The sequence below is a fragment of the Octodon degus genome, unplaced genomic scaffold, assembly GCF_000260255.1.
Source record: "Octodon degus isolate 3935 unplaced genomic scaffold, OctDeg1.0 scaffold00046, whole genome shotgun sequence".
Classification (NCBI taxonomy): domain Eukaryota; kingdom Metazoa; phylum Chordata; class Mammalia; order Rodentia; family Octodontidae; genus Octodon; species Octodon degus.
Window position 1 is genome coordinate 5,802,412 of NW_004524622.1, and position 25,594 is coordinate 5,828,005.

Genomic DNA, 25,594 nt, shown 5'->3' on the forward strand with positions numbered 1-25,594 from the left:
CACACTATTGCTCATTCTTGCCCCTAAACTTTACGTTTGACCCATCAAGGAATCCTTATTAGTGTAAACATAAGTACATATTTCCCTTCAAGCCCTAATATCCATATTACTCAAAAGGTCTTCAAGTCTTAAAGTATTAGCAAGACTAAATCCATTTGCATAGGACAGATATTCTGCCTAAGCCAGTGAGAAGAGACCAACCAAATGCAGAACCTAAAGCCAGCTGTTGCCAAGCAACCTTGTGCTTCTCACAATGTGGTGGTATCGGGGGTCGGGGAGATGGCTCAGTGGAATAAGTGCTACCCTGGCGAGCGCAAGGGCCTGAGTTCAATCCCTGGTTCCTCAAAAAAATAATAATAATAATAATAAAACATAAATAAAAAAACAATGCAGTGGTGTTAAAACATGAAAAAGAAATGCACACACACCACGTGTAATGTGTGGGCTTTGTTTAGATCTCGACTCAAAGATTTTAAAGACTCGTTAATTTTACCACATACACTTGTACTAGATAGTCTCTCAAGACGTTCTCATTTAGAAACACTTGCTCATGTTGGGATTCCCTTTCAAAACACTCTAGGAAGAAAATACCGTCTGCCTGGCTTCAGGAACTGGTGTAAGAGCCCCTGAAACAAAATCAGCCAAGCGCTTGGACTCACACTCCTAGGCACCCTACTTCTGCACAGGTCTTTAAATCTCTGCAGTAAAACCCCAAGCATTCCCCTAAGTCACCGAGTCCCTTCATATTCAGAAGTCTGTCAGGGAGGTTGTACTTTAGGAGTTTGCTAGATTTCCCTGCACTCAGAGTTAGCTTAGGAAATGACATTGAGGAGTGCAACCGAACCCGCAGCACAGTCGGATGTTGCAGCATAGATGTGCCTTGGGGGGAGGGGGCGGGCCAGGTAGCCTTCTGCGGACTCCTGCGGTTGGCATCTCCTCCACCAGAAGACTACTGAGATATCCTTTTAATCTGATGACCCCGGAGATCCTTCATGCATTTATCTGAGTCGGAAGTGCTCGCTTCTAGCCATATGTGACCGGACAAGCTTCTTAATGGAGCCCTTGAAGCCAGCCGATGAAAAACAAGGACATCGAGAAGGGCGAATGTTCTGATAAAGACTGAAATATAATTACAGACACAGAAATGTGTGTCTTGCAACCAACCAGAAATGGGGAAATCTATGTGCCCTTCTGACAACCCTAGTTTATAAAATAGTCACAAGCACTGTTTCTTATGCCCACATCAAGTCCACGTGCTGGCGAAAGCAGCACATGTGGACACAGAGTATCAGTGATGTAGATGCTACTTAACGCATAGAGCTTGTCATATCAAGCTTTTACTAAAAAAAGAAATTTTAATGATATTAGTAAGTGTTAACTTGCCCTTGGTCATAGAAAGCCCAGGTAGACTTAAAGGGAAATTAATCTTTCATGGATACTCTGATTCTAAAAATATTTTATGGCACATTATTATCTATAATGCACTTACATATGAATTATGGGAAACATTCCTAAAGATAAACAGATCAAACTTTATGGCTTTCATATTGCAGATGTCCACACTGAGACCTCAAAATGTTTGGGTGGAATCAATTTCAAACACCAAGCATCAGCTGACATGCAATCAACAGTATCTGTTACTACTTCAATTATTATAGGAAGACATTTGGGTTCAACCAGACATACCTTCTAGAACTCCTACTGCAAAATGCCCCATACGCAGTCATGGTGCAATTTGTCCATTTCATTCTCAATCCAGCCTTTTGCTCCACTGCCTTCAAACACCACCCACAAAGAGGTTAACCCTGCCCAGCTCATCTGAATAGCCACCTCTGTTGCTACTGTATAACACCTGATTGTATTAATCATTTTATCACTTTCTGTTCAAAAACACATAAAATATTTTAAAGTCCATCATAGTACTTTGAGGCCCAATATTAAAAGATGTTTAAAAATTAAAGACATAAAGCTCAGTAAATGCGAGGGCCACAAAAGCCAGGGATTCAGCTCTGGGGTGCAGCCACTCCCTGGCAAGTGGAAGTCCTGAGTGCCAGTTTCCAGTACATAAAAAAAAAAAAAAAAAAAAAGTCAATCGAAAGTGAGAGCCAAATCCAGACTTAATTCAGTATGTTGAACTTTTGATCCTATTTACAAAACTTGATCCACAGAAGCAGCCAATGACCTTGCCATCCCTTAAGTTGTTTAGTCTATAGAATGAGGAGCAGCATTTGATTTTTCTCTGTTGCTCACCCCTCAGAAAAATCCCATCCTATCTAAAGTATATCCAGAAACTAATCAGTCCTGATCACATTCCCTGCCACACCAGGGCACAGCTCCCTTTTCCCACGGATCAATACAAGTCCTTTCCGGAATCTACCCTTGCGCCTTTTGAATCAACCTCCACAGAGCCAGCAAGAGTGACTATCTTAGAGGATTTGGGATGCTGAAATGAAAATACCATATGCTGGGTGGTGTAACAACAAATATTTATTTCTCACAGTGCTAGAGGCTGGAAACTTCAGAGTCAAGGTGCCAGCAGATTGCTCTGTCTGTGAGGGACTGCTTTGTCATTGGCAGTCAGTTGCCTTCTCCCATATCCTTATGTGGCCATGGGCTGGGCTGGGGGAGTTAGGGACAAGATCTTGTGATGCTTCTTCTCCATCAGAGCCCACAAATCTCGCTGTGAGGGTCCCAGCACCATGACCAAATCACCCCACAAAGGTTCTGTCTCCAAATGCCATCACATTAGGGATTGAGTTGCATTATTAATTTTGGAGTGATAAATCATTCAACAAATAGCAGTGACTGTTTTAATGAACAACTTCATTATATTTTAATTCTGTACAAAATCTCAAGTTGCCTCTGCATTTCCTCTAGAATAAAAACCAATATTCTTGTAATGGCCCATAAAAGCCCTTCATAACCCAACGTGAGCCAGTCTGACTTCATCTCCAAGTATTCAACCTCTGCTGGGGTGGGCTGAGGCTCGTTGCCCTCCTTGATGGGGTCTGGACGCACAACGGCCTCTGTCTTCGAGACTTTGCGCTGAGCTCTCCCTGTCTGAATATATGTAGGTCTGACCAGCTTGTCTCCTTTGAGGGTTCACTAAGCGGTGCTTTCTGAAAGGCCTCAACCATCCCACGAAAGATCATGACACTAACTTCTTACACTCCCAATAGTACTGGAACATCTCTCTTTTCCATGATTCAGATTACCTACTGATAAACTGTGTTGTTTATTTTTAAATTGCCTGGCTTACTCATGTAGAAAGTAAGTTTCTTAGGAGTGCAGATATTTTGGTTTCTTTTTGTATACAGATCCATGCTGAGCAATCATGTCCAATCCATAAAGAGAATTTAGATACGTATTTGTAAGTAAGTGGAATCTCTGATGCCAGATGTTCTGAAGATCCAGTGCATCCTACTTCAGTCCATTTTTCTAACTTTACACTTGGTAATTTTGTTTCAGGATGGATGGAAATTTGGCATTACTAACATTTGATTTATTTATCCAATTTAAATAAAATATGTTTAGATTTTGAAGTACTATAAATGCAATAAAACAAGTGTTCCAATAGATCACACTATGCTTTAATAGTGTATAAATCATTTAGGTCCTTGATTCATCGGGGAAATTAACTTGTCAGGTAGTTTATGGTTAGTTCTGTATGTGGTGTTAAACCCAAAGAAGTTGCTAAATATATAATGCATAATTCACTTCTGTTGAAAGGCAAGTCAAAAATAATCAGCTTGTTACAGTCAACAAGTGAAAGGAAAATAAACTTTAAAAAATATACCAGAAATTATTAAAATCTCTTAAAATATGTTTTTTCTCTTCTTTTCTTCTGAGTGACTACCTCAGGCCTTTGGGATAATTTCTGCAGCTTGGAATCATGGCATATTACTTTTGGATTTTGAACTATAGCTTCAGGGATAATCTTACTACCTCGAACAATGACAGATATGACAGTGATGCCAAGAACCTGCACCAAGGTAGAGGCCACACAGTACTAGAAGCCAACCAAATCCAAGAATGGCTGCTGGTTACTGCTAGGAGAGCCCTCAGGGGTCAATATTAAAAACGGTAGGGCCGGGGAGATGGCTCAGTGGAATAAGCGCTTCCCTGGCAAGTGCAAGGGCCTGAGTTCAATCCCTGGTTCTGAAAAAAAAAAAAAAAAAAGAAAAGAAAAAAAGGTAGCTGATTGTAAGAGCCAAAGGGTAAGTGTGAAGACAGGACTAGGGTGAAGACAAGATCAGGAACCAAGGTACCGTGGGGGGTGACAGGCCACAGGTGCCAGGGTGCAGGCAGGATGCAGGGCAGCTGGAGGCGGGACCCTGGGTCTCCGAGCCACCTTCTCTGCCCGCTTTCGGTCCTCCACCAGACTGTTGGCCGTTCAGCTCCTCCCTTGAGCCAACCAACTGTGGATTCAACCCACAAGCTCAAGTAGACCTCTCCTTATGTGTGGATGTTGAGTATTGTGTCCCAGTGACAAGAATATCATTACTTTCCTGAGGGCAGCTCTGCACTTAGGTCACCAGGAGAAAGGCACCGAGACCTCCAGTGCGGAGTGAGTGGGTCTTCCAGGCGCCTATCAGTGCCCCTGCAGCCTTTAGACAAAACACAGATCCCAGAGGCTGCTTCCCAAGAGAAGCCAGGGCCTTCAGGGGATCAACGTACATTTAAATACGATTCCCTATAGTCTTTTTGGGTGGATGAAAATTGTCAAGTGCCACTTGGGGTGTTGATGATAAAAGCTCAATGTTAACCTTCTGTACCATGTCAAAGAGAACACTTAAAAGTATATTTACTGTTCTTATGAAATTCATGAGTCAACTCCAAAAACAAGAGATGTTGTCTCCATTAATAGTGAAGATCATCTGCTCATCTTCTACATTTTACCACTTTCTAGTTTCTTGCTTTTCACATGAACATTTTCCAAAATTGTTTTGAACCTCATCGGTGGAGGAAATCTGCCAGGCTCAGTGCCACATAGAAAAAGTTGATACTACATAATCAGTTTGTACTACATCTCTTACATGTGACCCCCCAAAAAATACATTTATGCAATAAATAGATTAATGAGTCAAGCACTATTGCAGGTTTTAGGAAAAGTAGAGAACATGAATTTCACTTCATTACACTTACATGGTGGGATAACTGTTCATACCTTCTCTTCCTACTTGGAGACATTTTTAATCATTTCTTTGCAGTGAGTTTTTTGAGGTGTTTTATTTCGTCTCTTCTTTTTTTTTTCTTTTCCTTCTTGATGCATGTATTTGGTACAGGAATCCTCCTGTTTTCAGTCTCCCCAGCACTGGAATTACAGGCATATGCCACCATGCCCAAACTCAGTTGCCCACTTAGCATGCCCCAGGAGCAGGGCTGTCGTGGCATGAGGGATTGGATTGAACACAGGTCCCTGCACTTGCCTAAGCAGGAGCTTAGGCTGCTGAGCTATTGCACCGGCCCTTATTTTGTCTCTTCTTGTTTTTAGACAGGCTCTCATTGCATAGTTCAGGCTGGTCTCAAATTCACTATGTAGTGAACACCAAGCTTTTGGTGTTCCTCGTGCCTCAGTCTCCCAAGTGCTGGGATTATAGGAGTGTACCACCACACCCAGCATGCAGCAAGTTTCTTAAACTTACTTGTCTACCAAAATCTTGATGCTAAGCAAGATTGATTAGGAAGTCTATGTCTTAAGCAAGATCCCTGTGTGCTAGCTGTGCGCTTACAACATTGCTAATACGAGTGGAACTGTTGTCCTGCTGTAGCATATGCATGAGGAATGGTGACTTTCATGGGCCTGTATCTGTAGAACCCTGTGGGATTATCCCAACATTTATCAACCTTCCCATCCTTGGAGAATGTGAAAGTGCTACCAAGCTGGATTTCAGCCAAGGCACTGAGCTAAACAAGGCACATTTTTTAAAGAATGGCATTTCTTTCTAACCAAATGCCTGTCTCTATCAGATAGATGTTATCATGTGCTGTTTTGTAGTAGAAACTGTTTAAACATTAATTATTATTTATGATCTACAGAATCACAAGATTCATTTTACAGATAACTGCAAAATGGTTGTGATATGGTGTAGGACATGTTCTCCTAAAAAAAAAAAAAAAAAAGGCTTATTGAATGAACCTCAGAATTCATCATGTACAACATAAATAATATTCACCAAAGTACGTTGTGTCATCGTGGTTAATATTCCAAAGAAAACAACCACATGCTAGAAATGCCACAAGGTGGGTGCTCTTCTAACAGCTAACGTAGCCCCAGTGTGTGCCACGAGTGTGTGCCACACGAGTGCGTTCCTGCATGTGTGCCACATGAGGCTCTCAGCACAGATGCTACAACAACTTAGCTCTCAAACTTGTGTATGAGGCATTTCTGGTCATACCCATTCTGCAGATGAGAACACAGATACATATAGAGGCTAAACAACCTGTTTACCAGTAAATTACAGCCAAAGTTAGCATCTTAGCACCAGAATCTATGTTCTTAACCAAAAGATTAACCTATTTCTCCTTAGCTTTTATATTTTTGGGAGCCTTACACAAGGAAATTTCTACTGTTCTATCCAGAAAACAAGAAATAGTTGATTATGGATGGCATCAGTCCCTTAATCTTAATTTCACTTGATTCATTGGTTACAATGAAGATAGCAGTGCTGTTGGATGGGATTATCTGATTAGTAAGTCAAGAATAACACTCTGATGGGTTCTGAATCCCAGTTCTATGCTTTCTTGCAATATGGCACTGAACGAATGACCTCTTCACGTCTTTCCTCGACTTTCAAGTAGAAGTTAAAATGCGGCCTGCATCCTAACATTGCTTACAAATACAACAAGTTGGGCCATTCAGAGCATTTAGAAAGTACTCAGTAAATATTATAGTGTAATAAATAGCAGTGGCATCAATAAACTATGAACCAAATGATCTCTCGACTCTTACACTAGCACTAAAAATAGTTTATTTTTCTTCTAATAAAAAAGCAACCCAAACAATAAGCCATTAAACCAATTATATTTCCTATGAGAAAACCAGAAAGGCTATTGGACCTCCTAGCTCACATGCTATTAGTCAAAAAGTCTGTGTTTCGGCCTTCTGAGGCACCTTGCCTTATGTAATTACCGCGGCTCCCAGAGGGCACAGGGGCGGCAGCCAGTGCTCCTCTGTGAAAAGCTCAATGATTCATTTTATAAATTTCAGTTGAAAGCTTACACTGAGGTTAGGAAAAATTGACATTCAGTTTACGAACTTAATGTCAAGCTTTAGAAAAACTCCGGGCAGCACATGTTTAGCAATTAAGTGGACATAGACAATGCAGACATTGCCAAATTGTGAAACAAGACCTGAAAATCACAGAAAACGTTGCTACTTATTGATTACGGTGGCCATTCAGTTCCTATTGAGCTGCCCCAAAGAATCATTCATTTTCCAGCAGAGAGCCTGCTCATTTGCAAGATAAAAGAGAGGCATTTCTGCACATGCCCATAATGTTATTCGCCACTGGGGGCAGCTTTACATAAGACTGCATTCACTGAAACCAAAGCAACAGTCCGGGCAGCTTTCAGAATGACAGTCTGCAGAAGTGAGCGGAGCGTGTGTGCGGAGAGAGGCTCTCCTGCCTCCCGGGCGCCGACGCGGCTGTGTGGCTGACCGGGTGCTGGCCGGAACCGCTGGGCTATGGAATACAGATGTGGCTGCTCAGGTAGCCCCACGCTATCTGGAGGAATACATCATGCATTCTGAGAAGAAGAAATTGTAGAGACCAGGTTTTTGGTTGTTTTTTTTTAACCCCCTCCGTCAGAAAAAAAAAAAAAAAAACTGTAAAGATGCAAAAACGTAATATCCATGAAGATCCTATTACCTAGGAAGATTTTGATGTTTGGCTGCGATTGCGGTGTTGGGATTTATTTGTTCTTGGAGTGTTCTGCGTGGCTGGTAAAGAATAATGTTCCAAAATCGGTCCATCTCCCAAGGGGTCCAATTTTTCTTCCCGGGTGTCAGCGAGCCCTGACTCACCCCAGCGCAGCTGACAGGGGCTGGCATGCAAGTGGCCCCCAGGCCAAAGCAAAAGACCTGAAGACGACCTTTGAACAGTACAAAGGATGGGTAGGTTTTGCCATTTTTCTTCTTTCATTCTTAAAAAAAAATCAAAAATCTTCTAGTCTGTGTGATAATTCTACCTTAATTATTTTAGAGATTGCCTTGCTCTGATCTAAGACTATAAATTCAGTTGTTTAGTAGACAGGCTTCCTTGTTTTACTATTAAAAAAAAAAAAAAAACTAACACCATCTCTTTAAATTTCAAAGAGATAATATTTGATGTTAAATGTTGCTATCTATATTTAAATTTCTAAAACTGAAAATATATGCCTATTTTTGCTTGATTAAAAATGCATCCTTTTGTGAGGGGATAACTTTTCTAAGTTGTTTTCATTTCCAGGTTTCAATGTAATTAGGCTACTGAGCGGATCAGCGGTAGCACTGGTTGTAGCCCCCACTGTCTTACTGACAATGCTTTCTTCTGCTGAGCGAGGATGCCCTAAGGGCTGTAGGTGTGAAGGCAAAATGGTCTACTGCGAGTCTCAGAAATTACAGGAGATACCCTCAAGTATATCTGCTGGCTGCCTAGGTCTGTCCCTGCGCTATAACAGCCTTCAGAAACTGAAGTATAATCAGTTTAAAGGGCTCAACCAGCTCACCTGGCTGTACCTTGACCATAACCATATCAGCAATATTGACGAGAATGCTTTCAATGGAATACGCAGACTCAAAGAATTGATTCTGAGTTCCAATAGAATCTCCTATTTTCTTAACAATACCTTCAGACCTGTGACCAATTTACGGAACTTGGATCTGTCCTACAATCAGCTGCACTCCCTGGGATCCGAGCAGTTTCGGGGCTTGCGGAAGCTGCTCAGCCTCCACCTGCGCTCCAACTCCCTGAGAACCATCCCTGTGCGAATATTCCAAGACTGCCGCAACCTGGAGCTGCTGGACCTGGGCTACAACAGGATCCGGAGTCTAGCCAGGAATGTCTTTGCTGGCATGATCAGGCTCAAAGAACTTCACCTGGAGCACAACCAATTTTCCAAGCTCAACCTGGCCCTCTTTCCCAGGCTGGTGAGCCTTCAGAACCTGTACTTGCAGTGGAATAAAATCAGCGTCATCGGGCAGACCATGTCCTGGACCTGGAGCTCATTACAAAGGCTGGATCTGTCTGGGAACGAGATTGAAGCCTTCAGTGGACCAAGTGTTTTCCAGTGTGTCCCGAACCTGCAACGCCTCAACCTGGATTCCAACAAACTCACATTTATTGGCCAAGAGATTTTGGATTCTTGGATATCCCTCAATGACATCAGCCTTGCCGGGAATATATGGGAATGCAGCCGAAACATTTGTTCCCTGGTAAACTGGCTGAAAAGTTTCAAAGGTCTGAGGGAGAGCACCATCATCTGTGCCAGTCCCAAAGAGCTGCAGGGGGTCAATGTGGTCGATGCAGTGAAGAACTACAGCATCTGTGGCAAAAGCACCACAGAGAGGTTTGATCTGGCCAGGGCTCTCCCCAAACCCACGTTCAAGCCCAAGCTCCCCAGGCCCAAGCACGAGAGCAAGCCCCCCGCGCCCCCCACTGTGGGAGCCACAGAGCCTGGCCCAGAGCCTGAGGCCGACGCCGAGCACACCTCTTTCCACAAAATCATCGCAGGGAGCGTGGCCCTCTTCCTGTCTGTGCTCGTCATCTTGCTCGTTATCTATGTGTCATGGAAGCGGTACCCAGCGAGCATGAAGCAGCTGCAGCAGCGCTCCCTCGTGCGAAGGCACAGGAAGAAGAAAAGGCAGTCCCTGAAGCAAATGACTCCCAGCACCCAGGAATTCTATGTCGATTATAAGCCCACCAACACGGAGACCAGTGAGATGCTGCTGAACGGGACGGGACCCTGCACCTACAGCAAAGCAGGCTCCAGGGAGTGCGAGGTATGAACCGCTGCGGTACAAGGCACTCTGAGAGGCTGGGAAATAAGCAGTGGCTTATTGCACCCTGGTGCCTGTCGGGGACACGGACGCCCCTCCTCCTCCTCCTGCCCTGGGTCTCCCAGGGCTGGCGAGGTCCTCCCTTGTCTGTCTGAGTGCATTCACAGCACTGGTCGTTTTCCTCCTCCCTTACATAATCAGCCCATTGAGATTTAAATACCATGGCCAGTGTGAAGTGTGAACTCCCTTAACATAATGCCTGTTGTGTAAGGCCCTTCACTGATTCCATTAACATACCAGTTGTTTTAAGATAAAACTTCTTACCTAGGCATCCCCACAACTGCTATCATTTCTCCTTCCAGTAGGACCAGATCTGTAGCTCTAGATGCTTTTTGGTTCGTTTTTAAATCAAAGAAGAGGATAAAATGATCCTGGGTACCTTGAACTCAGCTGGTTTTAGACCTGATTGATTATAGGAACGTTTTAGGGACAGAGCTATGAAAACAATGCCTGGTTAAAATAAGAAAACTGCAGGAAACTATCAAAAGATGGTGCTGAGCTAAGGCAGCCGATGCTAGGGCTGTTTCCAGAGGTGTCTCAGTGGCAGGAAGGCAAGCACAGGGGGAGACTGTGGAAGGGTTAGAAAACTGCAAGTTGACAAATGCAAAATGCAAGGAAATGGCCAAGCACAGAGCTTTCGACTGGAGGACCTACCTCCAAAGCCCTGCCTGGGAAATCTCACTCCAGGTTTCACTGTCAATTCCTTCCACTCTGTGTATGTCCACATATGTTGATTAACTGAATAGCCAAAGAACAAGCAAGTTTGAGGGGCAGCTTTCCTGGGCTCCTCATGTGAGGGAGTTTTCAGAGATGAGATTTTCCAATGAGATGAAGGCTTACTACATGCTTGTGGTTGGGACCTTACCAGAATTTCTCCAGGATTTCCAGAGCCCCAGTAGCTGGTGGAGTCATTGCTGCTCTGCTCAGGATCAGTCCTGTGCCCCTCCATGGTGTGCCCAGTCGATGCCTGTCCCCTACTGACTGGCACTCCATTCACAAGTGCAGAGAACATATTCCAAGACGTGTTGCCAGCAGCCTCACTGAGAATGATGAGGGCACCTTAGCAAATGCATGCACTGCACCCGTGGGTGACGCGTGGTGCTTTCAGTCCTCCTTTGCTTTGCTGCTGTTGGCACTGCCGTGCCCTGCCCATCTGTGCTGTAAACTCATCTGCAAGCACAGTTCTGCAAGCTGCATGCATGTTCTTGTGCCGCTGGTGAAAGTTTATTGACTGCAGAACAAATATCATAGTCTCTATACTTAAGTAATATGAACTACAGCCCACTGAGATTTCCAAGACAGGGCTCTCATCTGTATCCTCTATCATCCTCCAAAATGAACAGTTTTATTATGGGAGCAAAAATTAAGAATTGCCACATTGAGGCTCTTTCCTTTAATTTGATTTGCCCAGCCTCCCTGTTCTTTCAAAACAGAATCGCTGCAGCAAAAAGGAGCCAGTGAATGGCTGTTTCTGCCAGGACATTATACAGTTTGGAGGCTTCCATCGGCCAAGAGGGAGGTTCTGGGCAAGTCACCATGAGGGAGAGATGCAGGGAGCCCAGGGAGCCAAGCCACCTCCAGCAACAAGAAAGGGAGAGCGGCACCCAGAGTGGACTTTGCTAGGGGCCTTGATTTTGACTAAATCTTAAGCTAGATGCTGGTCGGAAAGCATCATAGATACACTTGCTGAGTATACATTTAGTAAAGGAGTCATGCATTCCCGACAGATTAGTGAGGCAAGTGCTTTCGTATAGTACCATCCACTGGATGACCGAGCTCACTGGGACAGTTTTACTGAAGCTGTGATTGTGTATTTTTCATAAACTATCAGTAGACACACAGTCCATCGAAAACCCAGATTTTCTTTGGTGAGCCTCATTTTTATCTGTACTAAAGATGATTGCATTAAATGCGGCATTGAAGCAAAAAAGCCCATTTCTATTCTTTGACTTGACCTTCTGCTTCAGTTGTGATGGGTCCTAAATACATTCAGGCACGGCATACTTATAGTGTTGAATTCTTGCACAATATCAGTGCTGTGGTGATATTTGCTGTATTAAAAAAGTATTTCTAAATCAAAGCCACCAGCTGTGTACAATGTGACATAAAAATAAATGAATGACAATATTTTAAAGCCGGTCATTTTTTATTGCCCAGCTTTACCTAGAAATTTAACAGACAAGATTAAAAACAACAGTACCCCTTCCAAAAGAAAACTGATTCAATTCATGAAATTAGATGAGAAAACTCTTTCCCACAGCCCCCACAAGCCACGGAAATCGCTCTTCCCGGGTTCCCAGGGTCTAGGAGAACAAACGCAGGACTCCCGTGCCTTAGACGCCGCTGGGAGTACTGCAGAGCCCATGGTCCCTTGAATCCGGAGTCCTCCTCTCGCCCAGCCTGTAGCCCTTGCCGCACTCTGTCCCTTAGGGCCATGGCTCTAAGTATGTAGAACTCATTGTATGTAAAGGACGTTAATGGGCTCATTTTCCTCCCGCCAATCTCCACAGAGCCTGGGCTTCCTCAGAGGCAACCGCAGCTCCCCAAGAGCCCTGACCTGTGGGACTCACGCAGCACTTCAGTGCCTTTTATACCAGAAAGGAAATGGAGTTTGGTCTACTTGAGCTGCATGTGTTTCGGGCTTTGTTTTTCCCCCATCTTCCCAGCCTCAGCATGCACAGTGCTGCTGAAGTACAGTCCCAGCACTAGGCCCCAAGTAATACTGACGCGAGATATGCTCATTTTAATGAGTTAGTATTTTCCAGTGATGTTGTCATTACATGTTTGCAAAAATTTAAACCATTTTTACTTGATTCTGTGAATCAACTACCTAGCCGGGCTAGTCGGCGTTGCGGTTCCGTGGAGAAGCAGTGATCTCTAGTGGTCACTTGTAAGAACTACAGTTACTCATGCTCGCTTTAGCTTTCTGGCCTGACTCCTTTGGTGAACGTGGTTTGCAATACATGTAGGTTTTAGCTATACACAAGATTTTAATTTTACTCACTTTTCTTGGAAATATAATTGCTATGTAACTTTGCAAGTTTCTATTCCCCATTGACTTTTTTAGTAATGCCAGCGATGGGCCATAGAACTGATGCCGAGAGCTAGAAATGTGTCCCCAGATGAAAAGCAATTAATAATGAACTACGAATGGATAAGAAATATTTTAAGCTGTTTACACTAATGCATATTGTGAAAAACTGATGCGGTATTTTCATTAAATGCATTTTGCCATAAGACATAATATTAAAATCTAATGCACTTTGGGTTGGGAAAACAAATTTCATAATTAATGCTGAGCAGCTGGCGGGGCGCCCCTACGGCTTCAGGAGCCATCAGGCGTCCGGCCTGGCTTCGCCTGAGCTTGGTCCTTTCCGCCCCTTTCCACTGAGCGCCTCCTCCCTCCTGGTAGGCTCTTGGCCCAGGGCGTCTCCATCTTATGCGGATGAGCGGAAAGATGCTGTCCGTCTAGGAAAGGTGACCAGACTCAGACCGAGGTGTGGCAAGGGCCTTCAGGCGCTCTGGGTGCACAAAACACCTTCTCTTCCCTTGACACTTACCAAATGAGAATCCCGACAGTGTAAGTAAAGAGGGGCTGAGACCGCGCAGAAGTGAGCGCCAGGCCAGGCAGCTGGAGGCAAAGTGCGCTCCAGACGTGCTGGATGAGCGCGGAGCGTGGGCAGCGCAAACCCAGAAACTGGCGGATCTCTCCTGGTTCTCCTTTCCCCGGATCCTCATTAGAACTAGATCTGAGCGGGCCTGTGGAGCGCCCCTTGCCTGCATGCTCTTCACTGCCTACAGGAACATAGAAGGCAGTTGGGGGAGTACAAGGGCCGAGCCCAGCAAAAGTGCGTGGCAAGCCAGGAGGATCTACAGAAGCGCGCCGAGGTCTGGGTGTGTGGGGCTTTCAAAAACCGATTTTTAAAAAGTGAGAGTGGGCGTTTTCCCACTTATAATGCTGTGCAGAGCTGGACCCACGCGGTTCTTACCCTCTGAATTCATTCGTGATTCAGGTAGCTGAACACAAGACAAAGAGAATACTATGGGGAAAAACTATGAAAGTAATTCCGCTTCATTTTAAAATATAGTCATAGGCATCTATGGCAGCATGTGAGTCTTAGAAATCAGGGTTTAAACTCAAGTTTTCTCTTACACTTCCTCAGCCGGGTCTTGGGCGAGTTTCCTAGTTTCTCTAAGCCTCACAACTCCTGTGTGTGCACAGTAGGTCTTTGCTCCTGGCTGCTCATCCGGGAAGCGCCTGGCGAGCTCTAGAACCGAGACCGGGCCTTCCCAGACCGCTGGCTGGGCTCAGGCGCACGTGCAGACAGCTGGCCGGCGCTGCGCCCCGGGACCTCGCCGGCCTCCGCCCCTGTCGCGGGTTCCCCAGTCTCTTCACATCAGCATGAGCCTGGCGCTTAGGCTTTCGCCGCTTCGTCCACACAGACACGGACTCTACACCCCGTGCTGTCTTGGATCTTATTGATTAATGATTCCAGTGTACGAAAGACGCAATGACACTGGCCAGAGAAGGCTGAAGGAAAAACTCAAAAATCTTTATTTCCAAAGTTCTAGTTGGGCTCCAAGTGAGGTCAAGGGCAAGCGCTTTCTTGGGGAGGAGGTTTGGGTCTGTCTGTCCGTTTCCTCTCCGCATCACTTTTTCAGTCCTTTTTGATTTTAGACGATATAAAGCTTATCTGGCAAAGGATGTCACTACAGAGTGACGGAAGTCCTTGCTCACAGCGGGTCATGAAATTCGTGCACACTGCAGGTGTCAAATCAGCACTGTGGTTGCTCTCCCACAGCCACCCTAATGAATGACCTCCTCGGAGACGTCCTCCTAGCATAAAATCTACTATCGGCTTCAGTCTTATAATCATTCAGAATTACTGGGATTAAAAAGAAAAGGTAGCCAGGCAGAAAGGCACAAGCCTGTAAGCCCAGCTGCTTGGGAGCCTGAGGCAAGAGAAGGACATCGTGAGGATATAGCAAGACCCTGCCTAAAACTAAAGCGTAAAAATCTGAGATGTAGCCCAGGGTAGAGCGTGCCCTTAGTGTGCAGGAAGGCCTGTGTGTAATCAGCAGTACTTCAAACAAAACTAGCATAAAGTACAAAGCTGTTCTTTTGTGAGTAACAGCCTACATCTTTCGCAACATAGAATGACAAAGGTAATCATCAAAGAATGACGAAGGTAATCCCAAATCTCAGTACTGGATGTAGATGTTCTTATGGAGTTAAGGCAAAGATCTATTTCCAAAATTTTTATAACTTAGGTATTCACAAACTCTTTCTCATTGATAGTGAATTTCTGTAACCTCTCTAGAACAGAGAGGGCCGTGGGGTTTTAGGAGAAAAAACATTTGTAAATGTCATAATACTGTTTAAAACTTACAGAGTGGCAGGCAAATGCTCCTAAATTCAGTCTCCCGAATCCGTGAGGGGCATCCTAGGAGGAACACACGGAACAGGAATATCCAGGTGGCAATCCAAGCAAGCAAAGGCCCTCTACTTTACAACTGCACTTTCCAACAACAGAACTCCTATGAGCAATAATAAATCATGTCATAGAAAAGGATAGAAAAGGGAGTTCGCTTCTACTCATTACTTCCCAGAACATTTTGCACTTAGAAATTAATAATTTCTTGTCAATTTATGTATTTTCTTATTACTTTTAAGAGCTCCTGCTCTTCCCTAGAAAGAAGTTTATATTCCCTCCTCTCATTCCTAGGTTGTGGTTCTTTTTGTAGGAAAGTCCCATAGTGTCCATATCACAGAGGTCTTCCCTACAAACCAACATGGCTCGACCCTTCCCCTCAAGGCAGCAGTGTATCTCCAGTGGAAAACATGCTGGTGTCAAATATTAGAGCCTAAAGCAACCCATGTCTCACATGGCCATCTCTTTCTCTATAGCCTGCTAAACACATCTAAATTATAGTAGCTTTTGATTTTCAGGGGAAGAAAGAGGGATAGTGAAGTCTCCAGCTTAGAAAATTGCTCAAGCTGGCTGATTTCCTCCCTAGACTTTAAAAAAATCAAAGTATATGACTGTATGTGTGGAAGTACTCAACTGTATTTCAACAGTGTTCATACTAATAAACAGAATTTTTTCTTCTCAAGAATAATATATTATTTTAACACATATATTAAGTGATAAGGCAATATTATATTTAACAAAGGCAAGTTTTTGAAGGCTTCACACTAATTACATCCAGGGTATAAATATATAGGTATTAAAAAGCAAAGGACTTCACTTAAATATAAATACTTATTTAGCACTCTTGATGCTGAGACATAAATTAAGTGGGGAAAAAATAAAGTGTCCTCAAAGGATGAGACTGTAGTGTGGGAATACTCCAGTGGTTATTCCTACCCCAGGGAGCTGGAAAACCCTCCAGGTCACCAAGGCTGGCCTTGCTGGGCCCCCTGCAAGAGGGTGCATGCTCACTGCACTGCACCTGTGCTGCCGCAGAGCCTCACAGGAATACTGCAGGAAACTTGTAGCGTTTATGTTATGGAAATTGAAGCCACAGAGGGGCTTTCAAAACTCCAGTTATCTCTGATAATGTTACAAATAGGAAGACCCTCTAAGGTACAAGGAGAGTCAGGACACTGACAACTGTCTTCGAGAGAAGTATCAATTGTAAAGGGGTTTTGTGTCCAATCTGTACAAAATTTTAATGAAAAGTGTAAATTCTTGGTCTGAGTACTGTCTTATATCAAGTGGAAGGTCAGGAAACATGACAGATTTGGGATTAAAATAGAATATTTAAAGATTTGTGTGGAATGGTAGCAGCCATGTTACATAAATCTTTTGTGTTTGCCATCAAGCTGTTCATGTGGTCGATGGTGCCTTGAAAAAGCATTCATAACCTGAGAAGTGATCATCTATATTTTATTGCCATAGCACATGTAGCTATGTGACCTGAGTCCTTATTTAATATGCCAAGAATATCACACACACACACACACACACACACACACACACACACACTGACTTGATAAGCCTTAATGTCTTTTTAAAGTTTATACTTAAAAATAAGAACAGATCCCTTGGACCATCTCTGCCTTCCTGTACATCTACCCATTGATCCTGTCCCTCCACCACTTTGTACAGCTACCCGCGATGACCCATACCCATCACACAAGGCATCTTGACCCAAATCGCACATCTTCAGTTGTCCTCAGGAGATGATTTCCAGTGAAACCCTTTTGTACATTAGGGTACTTGTCTCAGAGAGAGGGTGTTGCCATTCTAACTCTTCTTATAATTTAGAGTGTTTGCATGTGTGAAGCTATCATGGCTGTATTGTAGTTTTTAGCGTTCCTTCCTTCACTGTCACTGCACCACCACGTCATCCAGTGAGCCAGCCCCTAATCTGCAGGCCCAGTGTCCATCCTGGCCAGGGTGCCCACTGCAGCCCATCCTGTGCATTACAAAGCATTTACACTATGGATTTTTATAGGGAGAACAGAATGGTGACAAATGAAAAGCTGCATGGATTTCTATGGACTTTGATTGTTTTTCGTGACCTAATACACACTTATGTGGGGTATTTGTTAGTTTATGGCAAAATACCAAAGAACCAGTTAGGTATAAGTTGAAGGGTAAAGGTCAAAGTAGATTTTAAAAGTAGTTTAGAACTTGACTCACAGGCTGCAGGAGGAAGATGGGGGTTTAGACCACTGAGGGCAGGTTAGCAAGACTATGTCAAAATTTAAAAAGAGAAAGAGCTTGGAGGAATGTGGCTGAGGAGTAGAGCACATCTCAGCAAGCAGGACATTCCTGGCTCAATCCCTAGAACTGCCAGATAATAAAAACAAGAAGATCTACAACTCACATCGTGCATTTCTCAATCTTAAAATAGCGCCATTCATGTCCCTGTGCAGGCATCAAAAGATTCTAAGTGATGAATCTCCTTCCTTGACAGTTGATATACCTTTGAAATTTGTTGTCTCATTCATGAATTTGAATTTCATTCTCCTTCCATTGTCCCACCACACACATGCACACACACACACACACGCACATGCATGCGCATGCACACACAAGCATACACATGTGTATGCACACACACACAGACACACACACGGGGTTTTCACTCTCATCATTCTCTGGGTTCACCGTCAGAGCCATCAGAAGGATGCAGAGCTCACTTCCAGACTACACCTGGCCTGGCCTGCGATACCACTCTTCTGTTCTTGCAGCCTCCCCCTTCCTTGGCTTTCTACGTCGAAGGTCGTCTGTGGTGAGACGCCCCACTCAATAATATGTCAGGCTCCTTCAGTGCCCTCTGCCTTACTAGATGCCTGCTCCAGATCAAACGCAGTATCATTGTTCCTTCCAAGGGCACTTACATTTAAGTAGAGATAAAATCTGCTCATTAAAGTCAGAATGTCATACTCCAAGGAAGGGCAAAATGAGAGGAACCCAGAGCAGGGATGGGAAAATGCTTTGGGGGATCGATGGCTTTCTGATATCATCCCGCATAGGTTTCTCTGTGTTTGTCTCAAACATAAGACTGGGTCTCCTCAAGGGAAACACAGCAAGGCAAACAGCAGCTTCATTCCATAAAGCAACCATGTTTGAGAAATTCAGTCAGTGAAGTGCAGGCTTTCTCCTTAGTTTTTCTCCATTAAGAGATAAATTTGTACACTAATCCTGGATTCTAGAAGAAATACCTCAAAAACTGGTTCTGAAACTTAAATACTGCAAAACCTTGAGTCTCAGCTTCTTCATCTTAAAAAAATGTAAAGAAATTGTCGCAAAATCCTTGTAAGAGGACAATGAGCAGGCATCTCTTGAACATCACATGCACTTCTTGTGAGCACATTTCCTGTGTTATTTCGTTTCATGCCTAAAAGGGTCCTGTGATGACTAAATGGGACAAACAAGATAAGAGCTCTTCATGTGGAGCATGGCATGTAGCAGTCACTTCCCTTTTCTTCATTTGCTCCAATTTCTAAGCATCCAGAGCATTTTAGCAGTCATCTCCCACCATTTTCTTTAACTGAATGCCTGGTGGCTGGGCTGCAGCAGGGTGACACAGTGCCTGCCCACAGTTCACAGGCTGGGTTCCCTCCCAGTTCCATGCTTACAAAGAGTGACAGATTCCCTGCATGTTCCACAACGAACACTTCGGCTGCCTCAGCAGAGGCCTCTGGATACGTGGGTCCTGCCAAGTATACGCAGCCTATGGAGTCAATTCTGATGCGCCAGCAAAGCCCACCACATGTTCACCTTGATTCTCATTCCACTGCCCGTGTTCCAGCAAAGCCAGCTCCACTCATTCAGGAGAGACATGTTCCACCCCCTCCGAGCACCTTGTCAAGGCTGAGCCTTTCTGTAACCGAGCTGACCAAAGCCTCCTAATTGGGCCCGGCCCTCCTTGCATCTAATTGATGTCTCCACCACTGAGTCCTGAGTTCTTCGTAAGTCCTGTTGGAGGAATCAAACCAACTCTTCTTCACTTCCTTCTTCCAGTGTTGATTGGTTCAGTCTTCTACTCATGGTAGATGTTTACTGGATTGATTTCCCGCTGAGATGAAGTTACTGCTGTAAACAACCTAGTACAAATATTTCAATTCTATGGAAGCAATTTCATCAGCCTCATTTTTATTTATATAGTCAACATATACATTTTTAATTTCATGCGCATACATATTTATAAATCTTTTAAAAATATATATATATATATATATATATATATATATATTTATTTATTTGGTACCTGGTCTCACTACACAACTCGACATGTAGTGATCTGCCTGTCTCAGCCTCCCCAGTGCTGGCATAACAGGCGTGCACCACCATACCTGGTTTCACTGGCCTGCTCGGCCATTTATCTCTTAGATCATTTCTAAATTTGTTCTTACAAAAAATATAGCTTTAGAGAGCCATGTTCTATTTAAGATGTCATGTTGTGATAATCTGCTGATAATTTCCTCTGTAATACTTCCCGAATGGGGACATATTCAAGTGACAAAGAGCTAAGAAAAATTGTCAGATGAAGAAATAATATTTAATTTCAATATGACTACACCTTGGTTTCCATCAACTTTTTTGTGAAAGCCATATATTTATAACCTCTTTTTCCCTGTGTTCTCTTGGGAAAGTTCCTTTGATTTTTTTTTCTTTCTTTTTTTTTCCTTTTCTTTTCTTTTTCTTTCTTTCTTTTTTTTTTCCTTTGTATCAGGAATCGAACTTGGGCCTTGTGTCTGCCAGGCAAGCTCTGTGCCTCTGAGCTAGCTATATTCCCAGCTCCTTTGCTTTTTTGTTGCTTCAAAGTTCAAATATTCAGAAGTTGACAAGCAGTAATACTGATCTGTTTTGAATTGTTACATCATAACACCAATTATGTCGAAGTCATGCTTGGGAATTTGGGAGTGAGGCCCTGGTCCATAGCCACCTCTTGCTTTTCTTCTGTTCTCTTCATTTTCAAATTCCTTTGCACTGAATTTCTCTTTTCTCTCCATCTCCACTTAAAATTGCTTATAATTTATCTCTCTGTTTATAATAAATCTACAATTTGAGTATGTACCTCGAGACTGGACTAAAAGGAGAATATATGTTATTTTTAATCTTAGAAAAAATGAAAACTAGGACTAGAGGTTCCATTCGACCCAACTCCATTCCCTTCTTGGTATCTTCCCCAAAAGAATAAAAAGCCTCGTATCTCAGTGATGTAGACACACTTTGTTTATAGCAGCACATTTTGTCATAGCTACATCTTGAAACAGGTCCAATTATATTTCCAGAGATGAGCTTTGCACGGAATTCCTTGACCCACAAATATCAACAGATAGATACAAAAGATTTTTTTATATAATGGAGCACTACTCAATCATAAAGAGGGCTACACTTGAGACTTTTACAGCTAAATGGATAGACCTTAAGACCAGACTCATAAGTGAAATAAATCAGACAGATATGTGTAAATATCGTATTGTCGATCTGATATGAGAAGCTCAAAGTGTAATTTAGAACCAGAATGTACATGGGTATTGTGAACCAGAATGTATATGGGTATCGTGAGCTAGGAAGTAGCTGTTCACGGGGAAAGAGGAATGGGAGTTGGGAGGAAAAACAAGGAAGAAAAGGATAAAAGAGAAACAAAGCTCCATGAAATAAGGGGTGGGGAAATGGGTTGAAGAGAGGAGAAAGGTGGGGAGGAACTAAGATATGTCAAGTACAAATACAAATTCCCTATGATGAATTAAGTAAAAATTCTGTTTATGTTGGACATTTTGGAGCCTGGAAATGAAAAGTTGCAATTTTGTGAATTGCAATTTAATTTCCAACATGGGAATGATACATTCCTCACCATCCTTTTAAGTTGCAACTTAATTACACTCGTAAAGTTCTGCAAATCCCTAGAATTCCCCCCCACACACACACACAAAATACCTTCCTTTTATGAGAAGAATTGCTACTGTTCTAGACTATGGGAAGCTTTTCAACAGAGATGTTTTATCTTTGGAACACATGTGATAAGAAAGTCGAATCTTTCTTTAGCCATAAAGTTTACTAGCTATAATAATTTTAGAGAAGCTTGCATTACCTTCTGTTTGAAACTCTGAGCTAGTTTAATTGTAACCTTAACAACTTTCTAAGCACTACATTGTTCAGCCCCTCTCTGAGTTATCCTTCTAGGGTTTGGCTACAATTGTGTTATTTTTGTAACCTCTAATTTTTATCCCTCTTCTTTAAGATATTCCCAGTGGCTACTTAATTGTTTTTAGTTTTTAAAGTTTCCTTTTCAGTTTCTATTCTTGTTTGAAAGGAAGATGGTAAAGAAGTGGGTAGTCGTTTTTAATCTGTTTTTATTTTTAATACTACAATCCAATTGGGTCAGCTTGGGTAGAAGGCCTCACAGACTATGAATGGATGAAAACCTTTGTTCTGAATTTGCACTAATCTGCTTTAGACTCAGAAATTTTACATGACAGCTGAGTAAAAGAGCTCAGTGGTTAACTGACTTATAACTAACAACAGAGACAAGAAGCTCTGGCAAGGAGTACTTAGCAGCCTTCAGCGCCGGGTCCAATTATATTTCCAGAGATGAGCTTTGCACGGAATTCCTTGACCCACGACTGGACTCCTCCTCATATCCAACTCGGCTTGAGGGCCCGACAATGCGTGCAGCAAAGCCAGTGGTTAAATTCTTCCCATTTTGCTGGCTCGGCTCACCCTGCCACACTGACCAGGTTAAAAGAAAGGGGGAAAAATGGCTATCTGATCTTCCATCTGTATTTCAACTGTGCCCAAGTGCAGATGCCACCTCTGGTAATATGACAAAAGAGACTGAGGTTTCTAAGCATTTCTGCATGCTCGGAAAACAGCATGTATACTGTGGCTCCTGCAGTAACTACATTGCTGTAAAAAATGCAACTGAGTTTTCTGAAGCGTCTTTTCAGCTTTAATAAACCTCCTCCACCTGTAATTTAAGAAAAAAAGGGAAAGCCCCATGGCTCCTAAAGCCCATGGGGAGAAAGGCAGGCTAAGAGATAGACGTCCTCTGTTCACCAAGAGGAGCTTTCTGAGGCAGACAGCCACCCACAGTAGAGAGACGGCCCTTCTGCAGCTGACTGGGGTTATTGAAATGCGCGCTCACAACAGGCCTGCTCAGAGCGCAGCTGAGCGGCCGCTGTGCCTCCATTTTCCTCCAAAGTCGCACCCAGCGCGGGAAGCAGACAAGCTACCCAAACGCCATGCACTCGCTAAGATTCAGCGCTTTAACCACCAAATGCATTTCTCAGGCACATTTTTAAAGATGCATTACCAAGATTTATGACATAAAGACAGAAATAATTTGCAGCTAGGCACCACCAGGAGAATATCCTGTATGCCTCTGAAAATAGCTTTAAGTAAAATTCAAAAATAAATCCTAGGGTAGAGTTCCACTTGGAAATCCGAGGCCTCCAAAGCTTCCCCTTCAAATGTATGGAATTTGGGGCTGACAAACAGCCTGTCTGTTGCCAAAATTTACGAGTGATATGAAAAAGCAAAGGCCACAAAAGCTATTTGTCAAATAAACTGCACAACGGGACCTCAGGCTGCAGGGCTCATCTGACGGGGGAGGGGACGCCCACAGCCGCAGCCTTAGCCACCAGGCAGCCAGAGCTGGAGCCACACCTGCGCGCAGTCGGAGCAGGGAACCGCGAATTGCTGTTTTAAAAAAGGGATAGGAGAAGTTCTTATGCCAAGTTTTTAATAAATTTAAAAAGCAGCTTAACCAGTTCAGTATAAAAGAGACCTGCAGGGTTTTAAAGGTACAGTACTCAAATTTGTTCCTGGAAGACTATTTTTATTTCCTGGGACAGGATCACAGATTGAAAAATCCACTGACCCTGAGGTTAAACCCAGGAATAGTCTGGGGCAGCCTCGTGCCATGCTAGCATGTCACTTTCCACATCTGTAAGACGGACTTCCTGTCCCACAGTGATTTTGAAGATAAATCAAGGTAACACAACTTGTGAGCAGGGCACAGCAGGCGCTCCACAAAGTTTGTTTTTCCCCATTTCTGCTAGGTGCTTTCACATGCAGCAGGCTGATATAAATGGCAGGATGAAAGTTCTCGTATTGAGCACTGAAACAGCCAGTTCTGCAATCTATCAATAGTGACTAAGTGACCCTGGCTCTTCATTTATAAACATTAAATCAAACCTAGAAGTGGTCTCCCAGAAATGTGGGAGCCTTCTGTTAATGTCATGTAGTAGTCTCGTTTTATTAAATACTCTCCTGTGACAATTCTGCTTAGCCACTGAAAGACGATTCTGATGTTGGCTTTTCCTTGTAACTGAAGATCATTTTCACTTTACAAGCATTAGCTGGGCTGCGGACCCGCTGGCCTGTAGGCCTCCCTCACACGCTGCTCTGGGCCTGCAGGTCTTAATCCCCACCACTTTCTCCTTCATTCTGGGGCCCACACGTGGAGATAACCCACCTTCCCACCCTCAGTGCCAGACAGGGCACATGCAGAGTCCAGTGGTCGGCAAGTGTGAAAATGCATTAGGCATTTAGAGGAAAGAACCACAATGCCAGTAAATGAAAACCCCAAGATCGAGTCAGTGAAATGAGAGGCAAAGTAAGTAAAAGCAAATTGTTTAAAGAGTTGGAAAAACTCCAGCAGGCCTGCAGAGCACCTATTGCACGCAGTCGTAGGAGTTAATTTTTCTTCTCAAGGCAAACAAAACGTAATAAAAAGTAAAGGTTATTTGAAAATTGGAATCTTCTCCCTAGAAAAGGGACTAAGTTGTTTGGCTTTGGAAATTCTCTTCTTAAAGTGCTGGATTTTCCCTACTTAAGAGGAAACATGATACGTGTCCTTCGCTGGAGACAGAATAATTAGTTCTTTTTAAAGACTTTGAAAAGAGCAGAGATGAAAAGAGCTGTAAGTGTCTAAATGACCCAAGATCTGTGAAATGGCAGATATGGTGCACAAACCCACAGAGCTGTTTTGTGGACTCATTAGTTAATTAGTTACTTAATGACTTTGAAGTGTTAAATCTTATTAGATATTTCTTTACACTTTAACACATGTGCAAAAGAAGTTACTCTGATATTAGAAACGGCCCATGCCAGGCAAGCACACTGGGTCTGCTCGTGGTACCGTCAATGGCCCTTCCTGTTCTGACTCTTATTTTCCCAGGCAGCTCCTGTAAAGTCTAGCAGACCCTCATGCTCAGCCTCTCAGATAGCACTAAGCAGAGCCTTGGGAAATCCTCAGACTTAGCAATTCTGTGTAATATAAAAGTATTATTCTGTAGTGTTAGAGGAGCATCAAGCTACTTAAATCATGCTTCTACAATGCCACTCTGTACAGCAGAGGAACTCAGATACTCCTGAGAGTAGAGCAGGTAAATCTGAGAGAGTAGAGATGGAAAATGCTCGAAATCCAGAGGTAAATATCCTGCCCTTTGGATGTAGCCATAGGTTTCTCTCCTGTGTGCTAGAAAGGATGGCAAGGGTGCAGCTAGGTGAGCAATATTCTATGTGGGTAGTCTACAGCTTAAACTTTGTTATTATGTAGAGACAGCCCGGCATGCCTAGCACCAGGACACAGCTGGATGGGCTCCAGAGCACACTGGGGATTCTGCCCCTGGATCAGCGATCGACACTTGCGGCTTGCTTGCTTGCTTTCTGTAACTGAAACATAAAGAACCTGTTTTACTTTTTCCAAATGCAGACACAGAGGTTTGCGTGTTTTGCAGATACTGCTTCCATCAACATTTCTCTATGCTGCCCCTTCTGTGCCAATAGCACACACACGTGCCTCTGTGTCCACTGTGCAATGCCGACTCGTCATGGATTCTCCTTGCACACTCATCACTTATTTTATTTATTTTTATTTTTTTTGGTGGAACCAGGGATTGAACTCAGGCCTCTGCACTTGCCAGGCAAGTGTTTATTCCACTGAGCCATTTCCCCGGCCCCCTCAACACTTATTTTTTTTTTCAAAGTTTTACTGATAAACAGCAATGAGACAGTTTCAAATCAAATCGGAAGTACAGTTTCAACAAATAATACACTGCATATATTCTTCTTAGTGCTTAATTGC

General features: G+C 43.4%; 2 protein-coding genes across 2 annotated transcripts in view; one reads left to right on the forward strand and one right to left on the reverse strand.

Moving 5' to 3' along the window:
- Positions 1-25,594, reverse strand: part of Ctnna3 (catenin alpha 3) — a 1,779,311-nt gene that overhangs the window by 944,847 nt on the left and 808,870 nt on the right. The window lies entirely within an intron of this gene.
- Positions 7,558-25,594, forward strand: part of Lrrtm3 (leucine rich repeat transmembrane neuronal 3) — a 211,957-nt gene continuing 193,920 nt past the window's right edge. Inside the window, exons 1-2 of the mRNA XM_004632034.2 lie at positions 7,558-8,116; positions 8,451-9,982. Of these exons, the coding sequence (XP_004632091.1) occupies positions 8,113-8,116; positions 8,451-9,982 (1,536 nt within the window). The 5' untranslated portion in view covers positions 7,558-8,112. The remainder of the gene's footprint in view (positions 8,117-8,450; positions 9,983-25,594) is intronic.